The sequence below is a fragment of the Bubalus bubalis genome, chromosome 13 (assembly GCF_019923935.1).
Source record: "Bubalus bubalis isolate 160015118507 breed Murrah chromosome 13, NDDB_SH_1, whole genome shotgun sequence".
Classification (NCBI taxonomy): domain Eukaryota; kingdom Metazoa; phylum Chordata; class Mammalia; order Artiodactyla; family Bovidae; genus Bubalus; species Bubalus bubalis.
Window position 1 is genome coordinate 76,400,374 of NC_059169.1, and position 12,154 is coordinate 76,412,527.

General features: G+C 39.7%; 1 protein-coding gene across 5 annotated transcripts in view; it reads left to right on the forward strand.

The window, feature by feature from the left end:
- EPSTI1 (epithelial stromal interaction 1) overlaps nt 1-12,154 on the forward strand; it is a 99,785-nt gene that overhangs the window by 65,122 nt on the left and 22,509 nt on the right. For 3 of the 5 annotated variants that reach the window (XM_044926841.2, XM_025263030.3, XM_006076499.4), the window contains one exon: nt 2,785-2,868. In XM_044926841.2, the coding sequence (XP_044782776.2) occupies nt 2,785-2,868 (84 nt within the window). Of the gene's footprint in view, nt 2,869-3,681; nt 3,730-12,154 lie in introns of those variants that run through there. The other 2 variants (XM_025263032.3, XM_025263031.3) reach the window with 2 other exon arrangements.

The following is a 12,154-nucleotide window of genomic DNA, read 5'->3' on the forward strand; positions in this document are numbered from 1 at the left end:
GAGCAGACACGTATAGAGGAGGAGGATGTGAAGAGACATGAGAAGACTGCCGTCTGTAAGCAGGAGAGAGGCAGAGATCCTTCCCTCACAGCCATCGGAAGAAACATGTATATATCCTACCAACACTGTGTATGTGACAGATACCTGAGGACCTACTGGCCGGGGCAGGAAACTGCTCTGTGTTCCGTGGTGACCTCAATGGGAAGGAAACGGCAACCCACGCAAACGGACATCACATTGTAAAGCAACGATACTCCAATAAAAAAAAAAAAGAAGCAGCAGCCAACTTTGTAGACACCTTGATTTTAGACTTTTAGCTTCCATGTGAGGCAATAAACATCTGTTGTTTAAGCCACCCGGTCTGTGGTTCTTTGTTATGACAGCCCGAACAACCTAGTGTAATACAATGCCATTTTTTGTTTATTCACAGAATGTCCTGCCCCTGCTTAGTCTGATTCCTACTCTTTAAAAAGCAACCTATGTCTCCTGCTTTGAGACTGTGTCCTTGATCTGCTTTAATTAAATGTCCTTCTTTTTAGCATCCCTTATCACAAAACCTCTCATGCTGTACTGTAATCAATAATCTTGTTAATCTTTCTGTCTGACTTCCATACTAGGCTATAAGTACTTGAGGCCTGGGGTCCTGTCTGACCTCAGGGATTGTGCACAGGAGGCTGAAATACTGCTTATTGAATGAATATATTATTAGTATAGCTTGTGGGGGAGGATGAGCAAAAGTGTAGTTGAGTAACAAATTTATCATTAATACGTTAAATCAATACTTTTTGATAGAAAATTATATGAATATAATTACATAGAAATTTCTGAGACTTCAAGAAAGCTAGTGATACCCATCCATGCACACACAACACTCAAGATTAAAATTTCATCATGAGAATAAAAATACAGAAAACCAGTAATCGAGAGTCTTTGCCCGTATTTTTAAAGAGAAACTTCCTGTCCTGCCTGGGGACCACAGCTGGGTCAGCCAGCACTGGGACTGCAGGTAGCTTTGAACTCTGTAGTTGCGATGCCTTGTGAACTGCCCGGTTTCTGTGGCCTTTTCATTGACACTTAATGTGTCTAACCATTTTTTTCTAAGTCAAATATCGTGCGCTGTGTCCATGTGTACTCAGTCACGTCCAACTCTTCGCAACCCTGTAGCTTGTCAGGCTCCTCTGACATGGAATTTCCATCCAAGAATCCTAGAGTGGGTTGCCATTTCCTACTCCAGAGAATCTTCCCGACCCAGGGATAGAACCCACATCTGTTGCGTCTCCTGCATTGGCAGACGGATTCTTTAACAGTGTGCCACCTGGGAAACCCAGGACCCATATTCTGATAAAAAACTCAACAGGTTGAGTTTAAAAGGAAGGTATACAAATAGGTTCCTCACTCAAGTCATCTTATCTGCTTTAACTAAATCTCTTATTCCTCCTTTTACTCCTTTGAATAGAAAATGTGCTACCAGCCTCTCTCCCCTCCTTTAAGATCTTCTCATGTAAAAATAAAGGGTCACTAGACAATGATTCCCCACCGTTTATATCTTGTCACAGTCCCCTTGTGTTCAGGATATGGATAAAGTCCTGGGATGTGTGTGCCTGTCTGATGTGGCAGGGTTTGGATATATGTGGGCTTTCTGAACACATCTGGACACATTTGGAGCGCTGCAGTTCCACTTATTAGTGCTACAGCTGATGCATCCTGAGAATCTCTCTCTTTCCGGCGAGTGCTGCTTCTTATTTGCTGGAAGATGGGTTTTATAGTGACAGAAATGGAGGAATGAATTAAGAAGTACTTGAGAAAAATTATAGTAAGGGAAAAGGGGGGACCAGGCTACGGAAGCTTTATGGATTATTAGTCCAAAGAACTAGGGCCTGAAATATGTCGCTGCTGCCATGATGCTGCGAGTAGTTTATGAGAACAATGGCTTTCCTACGTGTTAGCTTATCAGGCTGGCCTCTCTGCCTTCCTGAGGGTGGGCTGCAAATCAGTGTGAGGGAGAGAAAGTGTATGACAGATGAACAGATAGAATACTTGAAATCTCATCAATTCCAGCACATGTGGTCTCTGTGCCCATGGCGGGGGCACCCTGACATGGAGGGTCACTGGGACTGAAGGACATCTTACTGCGTGTGCTGACTCTTCCGAGCTTCCCCCTTGAGGTCCTAATTCAGCCAGAAATGATGGCTTCTGTGCTCCTGAACAGACTTTGCTTTCCCTCTCGGGCACAGAAAGGAACTTCAGGTACCGATTAGGGACACAAAGACCTGGAGAGAAGCTCGTCTCTGGAATTGCACGGCATCAATCACCAGCCGACACGCTGTTTAATAGGACGTCATTAATGAGCAGCAGACACGTGCGTGCTGCTGCTGCGGCCGGTGTCACCACCGCCTGCCTCTGATATTCATCAGCTAGTTGAAATATTCTTGAAAAAGTACATTTAACTTTCCTCTGCTTCAAATTCTCCTCACGAGAAGGAATAAACTATGTTGATTATCTCTGAGGGGATATTTTTTTAAAGCTTAATTGAACAAATGTTTAGAGTATCCTTTAAAGTGCGCTGGATGGTTGTGGTTGCGCTCGTCTCTTCTTGTACATCCCAAGGGGCATCTGCAGACGCGTGCATAAATCACTCAATTTTAAGCACGTGTACGTGGAGAGCTTGCTATATGCTCAGGTTGATCTGAGCATATAGCTCAGATCAGAACTGGACCCACGGTAGGTGTCAGACATTGTGGTGATGCTTTTTCTCATGATTCTTTTTTTTCCATACCATTACAGGCCAGAAGACAGGCTTATATGGATACTCTAAAGGAAGAAGAAAACAAAAAATTGCAAAAGATGAAGGAAGAACAGCACCAGAAGGTATTCAAAGACCATATTAGCATTTGGTTGTGGTACTAGATAATGTGGAAGAGCTTGAGAACAGAAGTATTTATATACATGAAAATCCTGAAAACAAAACAAAACACCACAGGTGTTAAAAATGGTGAGATGTGAGTATGTTTTAAGAGTATGGTGGTGTGATGGCCGCTTCTGTTCAACTACTTACTGGCTCCTGCTACTTACTTAGCCTCAGAGGGCTACAGTGTGTCTGCTGTAGTTGGTGCCAGGGTCCAGGGAGAAGATGATAGAACACTTGGGAACTTCTTTTTATTTTTTAACTTTTTATTTTGTATTGGAGTATAGTTGGTTAAAAATGTGTTAGTTTCAGGTATATAACAAAGTGATTCAGTTACACGCATAAACATGTATCTATATTTTTCAAATTCTTTTCCCAGTTAGCTTGTTGCAGAATATTAAGTGGAGTTCCAGGACACTTGGAACTTTGGGTCTACAAAATATAACAAATGCCACTGCCATTTTTTAAATTAAAGATATATGATATTGCAAATAATGTCCAGAGACCACTATAATGCATAATGTAAAAAAGCAGGCACACAAAATCGTGACACTGGCTTAAATGTTCATCTAAAAATACCCAAGGAATGAAACAACGCACTCTACATGTATACAAATATGTGAGGTGTTTCAAAAAAACACAATATTCCAAATAAAATGAGCAATAGAAATCAGGGAAATGAACACTGAGAAAAGTACTTAACGAACAGGAAATTTCTGACAGGGTAACTGAAAACAGTATTGTGACTTGATGGTCATACCTGCTTTGATTCATAGGTTCCGAGGCTCCTCAACCAAGGATGGGTGTGATGAGAGAGATGGGAGTCAGCTCCAAGGGGCCACTTTGTTCCAGGTCCTTTAAAAAAGCAAAAAAAATTATTCAGCTAGTGGGAGACCATTATCTTCCCCATATTTATTTTCCAACTTTTTTCCTGCTCTATTTGTACTTAATATATCCTGACATTTCTTCCAGGATATCCCTCAAGTCTGTTTCTTCAATTATTCAATTACCTTGAATTCTAATGCCCATTCTGATTTCCTTAATTTGGTTTGTTTTTTCCTCTTATGTCTTTGCTCTACAAGGTAACTTATTATAGCAATTGAGTGTGGAAATCATATTATAACATATTCATATTATGAAATGTGTACTAATTGTTGTTAGAATTGACCCTCTGAGCGCTACCCTCCTCCCAACAGAGGTCAAACCCTTACTTTTTCATAGTTTCATCCAACATACAATATAAGTGGTTATCACTGAATTGTTTTGTGCTTCAGTTCAGTTCAGTCATTCAGTCATGTCTGATTATGACCCCACACACTGCAGCATGCCAGGCCTCCCTGTCCATCACCAACTCCTGGAGCTTGCTCAAACTCATGTCCATCAAGTTGCTGATGCCATCCAACCATCTCATCCTCTGTCATCCCCTTCTCCTTCTGCCTTCAATCTTTCCCAGCATCAGGGTCTTTTCCAATGAGTCAGTTCTTCGCATCAGGTGGCCAAAGTATTAGAGCTTCAGCTTCAGCATCAGTCCTTCCAATGAATATTCAGGACTGATTTCTTTGAGGATGAACTGGCTTGATCTCCTTGCAGCCCAAGGGACTCTCAAGAGTCTTCTCCAACACCACAGTTCAAAAGCATCAATTATTTAGCATTCAGATTTCTTTATTGTCCAACTCTCACATCCATACATGACTACTGGAAAAAACATAGCTTTGACTAGACAGACCTTTGTCAGTAAAGTAACGTCTCTGCTTTTTAATATGCTGTCTAGGTTGGTCATAGCTTTTCTTCCAAGGATCGAATGTCTTAATTTCATGGCTGCAGTCACCATCTGCAGTGATTTTGGAGCTCAAGTCTCTGTTTCCATTGTTTCCCCATCTATTTGCCATGAAGTGATGGGACCAGATGCCATGATCTTAGTTTTTTAAATGTTGAGTTTCAAGCAGCTTTTTCACTCTTTTCTTTCACTTTCATCAAGAAGCTCTTTAGTTCTTCTTCACTTTCTGCCATAAGGGTGGTATCATCTGCATATCTGAGGTTATTGATATTTTTCCTGGCAATCTTGATTCCAGCTGTGCTTCATCCAACCCAGCGTTTCACATGATATACTCTGCATATAAGTTAAATAAGCAGGGTAACAGTATACAGCCTTAACATACTCTTTTCCCAATTTGGATCCAGTCCATTGTTCCATGTCCGGTTCTAACTGTTAAATTGTTGAAAGAAATAATGTAAATTGTCAGTTTAGTTATTAAACCACTTACTAGGCTTAATTATCGGAGAAGGCAATGGCACCCCACTCCAGTACTCTTGCCTGGAGAGTCCCATGGACGGAGGAGCCTGGTGGGCTGCAGTCCATGGGGTCGCTAAAAGTCAGACACGACTGAGTGACTTCACTTTCACTTTTCACTTTCATGCATTGGAGAAGGAAATGGCAACCCACTCCAGTGTTCTTGCCTGGAGAATCCCAGGGACAGGGGAGCCTGGTGGGCTGCCGTCTATGGGGTCACACAGAGTCGGACACGACTGAAGTGACTTAGCAGCAGCAGGCTTAATTATTAAGCCAAGTGCCAATAAGGTGCTTCCCTAGTGGCTCAGTGCTGAGGAATCTGCCTGCAATGCAGGAAATGTGGGTTTGACCCCTGGGTCTGAAAGATCCCCTGGAGAAGGAAATGGCAACCCACTCCAGAATTCTTGCCTGGAGAATCCCATGGACATAGGAGTCTGATGGGCTACAGTCCATGGGGTTGCAAAGAGCTGGACATGACTTAGCGACTGAATACAAGCATGATAAGCAATGAAGAAGTCACGAAGCATTTTTATCTCTTGGTATTTAAAAAAAATTATTTTTCCTTTGACAAAGGCTTCATATTGAAATCCACAGTTAAATAAGCAGTGTTATAGTAAGATTCTAGTAATTAGCAAGTAGAAACTGAATCTAGTATATTTTTAAGTTATATTTTCAATGATGTCCATCAAATGACATGAAAGTATTAATATTTTTCTGTGATCTTTCAACTTATTACCACATCCTGAGGTTCTTAGATACTAAGGGGGGTGTTACAAATCAGTGTAGGCATGATGTATTTTAAAATAACTACTAGTGAATCTTAAATACTGTTTTATAAAGTTTGGTATATTTAGAATGTGAAAACCTGTAAATGTAGAACATTTTACAAAGGGCATGCTCAACAGATTAGAAAATCAGATCTGCTATATAATTTTCAGGTTGAGCAGTTATTTTAAACAGTGAAAATTAAGCTTTTTATTTCTTAATCTTGTTTTTCTTCTGGAGTCAGACAAATGTTGATACATACATATTTTTCTGGTTATTGATTAAACATATTTTCTTTTTACATAAATTATTTCCTTTTACTTACTGAAGCTTTCAGTAAAATGAATAATGAGTGTATAGATAGTTCCATCACTAGGGACTTCAATAATGGTAGAGTACATAAGGATATTTACCTTATTTTTGCTTCTCTCCCTTTTTGTTCAGTCTGTTGTTAAAAAAAGTCCACTAGAAGCTTCCCTGGCTAGTAGAGTCTGTCACTCATTATCACTTCAGTGGTTTTGCTTAAGAAAACAAGAAGAATCATGTTCATGGTAGGGAGCCATAACACATTTGTATCATCACATCTTTTCATGTGTTTGATTTCACCTAGTAGCCCAGATGGTAAAGCATCTGCCTGTAATGCAGGAGACCTGGGTTCAATCCCTGGGTTGGGAAGATCCCCTGGAGAAGGAAATGGCAACCCACTCCAGTATTCTTGCCTGGAGAATCCCATGGACAGAGGAGCCTGGCGAGCTACAGTCTATGAGGTCGCGAAGAGTCAGGCACAACTGAGCAACTAACGCACACATTCATGTGTTTACTTGTTCCCTTGATTCAACAAGTATTTAATGAACACCTACTGTGGAGAAATTGGAGAGTAGATTCTCTAGGTTAAAATGAGGTGTAAAGTGATCTAGGTAAAGTGATCAACCGCATGTTGATCCTGCTCTGTCTGTCCCTGACTTTCACATTCTTCCATTACTCTGGTCTTTGGGGACAGTAGGTTCTTCCTTAATTTTAATTCCCGGTATTTTACATTTGATTCAATTCCCTCTTCCAACACTTGACTTGTAATTCCCTTGGCTTGCCTGGTGGCTCACGTGGTAAAGAATATGCCTGCGGTGCAGGAGATCTGGATTTGATCCCTGGGTTGGGAAGATCCCCTGGAGTAGGAAATAGCAACCCACTCTAGTATTCTTGTCTGGAGAATTCCATGGACTGAGGAACCTGGTGGGCTACAGTTCATGAAATTGCAGAGAGTCAGACACAACTGACTGACTAAAACCTCCTATTTTCAGTTTTTCACCCTATCAGTTCAGTTGAGTTGCTCAGTCGTGTCCGACTCTTTGTGACCCCATGAATCACAGCATGCCAGGCCTCCCATCACCAACTCCCGGAGTTTACTCAAACTCATGTCCATCAAGTCGGTGATGGCATCCAACCATCTCATCCTCTGTCATCCCCTTCTCCTCCTGCCCTCAGTCTTTCCCAGATTCAATGTCTTTTCTAATGAATCAGCTCTTTGCATCAGGTGGCCAAAATATTGGAGCTTCAGCTTCAACATCAGTCCTTCCAGTGAACACCCAGGACTCAAATTCTTCCGAACCCAGGGATCAAATTCTCCTTTAGGATAAACTGGTTGGACCTCCTTGAAGTCCAAGGGACTCTCAAGAGTCTTCTCCAACACCACAGTTCAAAAGCATCATTTCCCCCCTACATCTTCAGTATATTTTCTGTTAACTAATATATTTTTTGTGAGCAGGCATGCTGACTCTTGCCGTAACAAAATAAACAAGCTGACCTACTTCTTTCTTGATTTGGCTATCCTCAGGGTTATCACCTTTTCTGCTTCTACCAAAAAAAAAAAAAAAAAAGACAGAGGTAATATTACTATAATCACATCTTTATTGCCCACTTTGTCCTTAATGCTTTATGTTCTGGTTTATATTCATAAACTCTCTTACTGAAACTGCTCTCTAAAGATAAAATCCCTTCTGAACATTCAATTCAGTGGTTCAGTGGTCTTTTTGCAATCCCTGTGTCCCTGTAACTCTGACATTATTTATACCATTTAAAGCTTTTATGGCTTTTTTTTACTCTATTATTCTGATATTATTCTATCTCAGAGTAATCCAACCCAGTATTCATCCACCAACCCATCTATCCATCCACCCATCCATCCATCTATTCTGTCAACAACAGGGACTGAGCCTTCTGGAAGATACTGAAGTTCCAACTAGAAACAGGATAGACAAGGCCCCTTCTCTCCTAAAGTTTACTTTTTTGTGGAGGAGATGAACAATTAAAAGAAGACAAATAAAACACTGTACTTTTATTTTATAGTGAATAATCACTTGGTAGTAATTAATGCTGCCCAAGAAAAAATTGTGTGTTGTGATAACTTCAGAGTGATGTATCAAATAGTGTTGATTACCTACTTCTCTCCTAAAACCTCATTTTTTTTCCCCCTTCATGTGTTCATCCTACTTAGCATGGCCTGTTTCAGAAAAGTCAGAAGTCAGCCCAGGGATGCATTTGCAAATGGTCTAACTGATCATGGGAATTCCATTCTCATTGACTGTGATTGGTTCAGCCATTGATATGGGAAGTAGTTCCAACCAACATGACTTATGGGAAGCCAGCCTTTCAGTACAGGATTTTATCAATATGAAATGGACTACTCTTCTCACTTAGTGATTTTCACCTTGATGGTTCTTGGTCTTAATTTTGTCTGATCCTAATTATTTTGCCATCCTTCCTGTTAGAACTTATGAGGCAATTTCTTTTTCCATTACTCAATTTTAACCTCTCTGTGTCACTTGGCTTAAATTAGATTTCTAGTAACAAAAATGGCTGATTTTTCTTTTAGCCAATTTCATAATCTCTTTTTAATATATTCTCATTTATTGTGATTACTAGTGTATCTGCCCATTTTCTGCTATATAATTTACTTTTTATTTTTGTTTTCCATTCTTTATTTTCTTGACTCTGAATTTTCTGTCCTGTTTATTTACTTTTCCTCTTTTCTCTCCTCTCCTCTCCTCCCTATCGTAAGAAATTTCTTAGTGGTTTTGATTTTAATTTTGTATTACCTTTTCTTGGCCTGTTTAACCTCAAAATATGTCTTACTGTAGTTCTGAGAAATTTCTATTTTCTTTTCACATTTCTTCCCTATTATCAACCCTACTCCCTGTTTCTTGGATATGTATCAAGTAGCTTTGGAAATTCTAGCTAGACCTGTCCTCTGTCTCTCTTAACCATTTGTCTTATACTTCCTGTCTGGCCTTTTCCATTGTATTCTGGGAGAACCTTTCGCTAGATCATCTTGATCCTGGAATCATTTCATCATTCTGCTTATTTGGCCCCTGCATTGAATTTGTTTATTTACCAGTGTTGCTGACTTACTTTTTCATAGCAGTGTTCTGCTTTATAAGTGCAATATCCTTTCTGATCTCTTCATTAATGGCAGTTATACAATCATTAACATTTTCTACTTACTATTTTAATAGTATTTTTTTCCTTTCTGATGTAAGTTTTAGCTCACGTAGTTTTGTCTCTCACATGTTTGGTGATTCTTGGTTATCTCCTCATGTTTCTTTGGACACGTGAAAGTGAAAGTGGTAGTTGCTCAGCCGTGTCTGCCTCTTTGCGCCCCCTGGACTGTAGCCACCAGGCTCCTCTCTCCATGGGATTCTCCAGGCAAGAACACTGGAGTGGGTTGCCATTCCCTTTTCCAGGTGATCTTCCCCACCCAGGGATTGAACCCAGATCTCCTGCACTTGGGGCAGATTCTTTACCATCTGAGCCACCAAGGAAGCCCCTGGCCAAGTTAAAATATACAGAAGCCAATCTTCTGCATGTGGCAGCCTCTTGTTCTCCTGTGGTCAGCATGTACTGGGACACTGTCCTGTTCCTCTGAGCTCAGAGCCCCTCCTCCATTCTGTGTTACCCAGGGGACGATGTCAGTGCGGGCTGCTGTGTATGCCAGTGTGGGAGAGGAAGAACCCCCCGCAAGCTCCTCTCAAAGCACTTCTCCAACCTGGTCATCTTTAGCTTCTCTCAGCTCTCCTTTAGAAACACAGCTAACTCAGACCCAGTTGATCCTGCATACTTGTTTCTCCATATAATTTATTTTATCCCTTTTCTGCCTACAAGGAATTTAAAATTTTTCTGATAGGTTGAGTACACTTACTGATTTTGCATGGTTATTGATTTTATATAGTCATTTGGAAAGTAAAAACAAACCAAAACATGAAAACATATTTAAATTATTCGATGACAGAGAAAATGATTGTAGACTACGTTAGAAATTATGGTGAGAGCAGCTTATAGGGAATCCTTGCAAAGCCATACTCAGAAAAAGAAAAATCACAACTTTAAATCCAGTCAGTACTCAAACAGAAACAAATTAAAGTATCCAACCTAAGAATTTAAAACAAGAACAATAAACAATACTGAAGGAAGTAATTAAGAACAGAAATTAATAAAAAAAAAAACTTGAAGAAACAGCTGTTAAAAAAATTCAACAGCTTCTTCTTTGATAAGGTCGACAAAATGAACAAATCACTGGTAAGTCTAATCAAGAAAATATTAGTAAAAATGCAAATACACAACAGTATAAATGAGGGGCTAGAACCATAGTTTTAGAGAAGATTAAGTGAATGGTTTTATGAGAAAATGTAAAACTCTAAACTGACTCAAAGAATTACAATAAAGACAAAAATGCAAGTGATTTTAAAGTTTTCTGAGAATTACTTTCCCTTAACAAGCTAAATTTGGATAAATTTACTGGCGGGTTCATTAGAATTTTCAAGTAACACATTTTTTTTCCTGTGTTCTACAAGTTGTTGCAGAGCAAGGAAAAAGATGAAATAATTTAGAATTAATATTATTTAATTGTGATTCTCATGATGTCACAACCTGGTAAAGGGATTTATAGAGATTAACATCTGAAAGAAAATTCTAGCTAATGGGGTTTTTTTCTCATATCATTTACATAGTTAAGTTTATTCTAGGAGTGCAAAGATGACTACCTATATATTATAACTTTTTATATGACTGCAATATGATAGTGAAAGTTGCTCAGTTGTGTCCGATTCTTTGCAACCCCATGGACTATACAGTCTATGGAATTCTCCAGGCCAGAATACTGGAGTGGGTAGCCTTTCCCTTCTCCAGGGGATTTTCCCAACCCAGGGATCAAACCCAGGTCTCCTGCATTGCACGTGGATTCTTTACCAGCTGAGCCACAAAGGAAGACCAAAATATGAGAGAAAAAGAGATCATGAGAGAAAAAGAATTTGACTACCTCTGCAGTTGCCAAAAATGGGCACTGGTAGGTTAAAATCTATCCGTTAAAAAAAAAAAGAAAAGAAAACATGATAAGCTAGAGATAATTTTTTTTTCCCTTAACATTCATATAGTCTTTCAAACAAATAACCAACATTAATCTCAGTGGTAAAAATATTAGAACAGTGAACAACATAAAAATATCTGCAACTCCTATCACCAACTAATATTTGTTCTGGAAATTCTAACCTAATGCTTTTTAGTGTTATTTGATGAAAAACTCTTCTAGTGAAGGGGAAGAAAGCTTCAGTATTGCATGGGACAAGGTTCGAGAATTGTTTTAGCCAACTTGATAGGACAAAAATTAAAAAGGAGTTTTATCTAATTATTGGAAATAAAAGTTATTATTTATGGATGAGAGCAATCTGTACAACCCAAGAGAATCAACTAAAAATGGCTTAGAACAAATGGAATTAAATGAGTTGGCTTCCTTTGTGGCTTAGCTGGTAAAGAATCCACCTGCAATGTGGGAGACCTGGGTTCAATCCCTGGCTTGGGAAGATCCCCTGGAGTAGGGAAAGGCCAACCCACTCCAGTATACTGACCTGGAGAATTCCAGGAACTGTAAAGTCCATGGGGTTGCAAAGAGCTGGACATGACTGAGTGACTTTCACTTCACTTCACTTCACTTCATATATATATGACACTCAAATTCATGAAGCATTCCATATGTTTTAGGGCTTCCCTGGTAGCTCAGCTGGTAAAGAATCCACCTGCAACGTAGGAGACCCCGGTTTGATTCCTGGGTCGGGAAGATCCCCTGCAGAAAGGGATAGGCTACCTACTCTAGTATTCCTGGGCTTCCCTCGTTGCTCAGATGGTAAAGAATTTGCCTGCAATGCGGG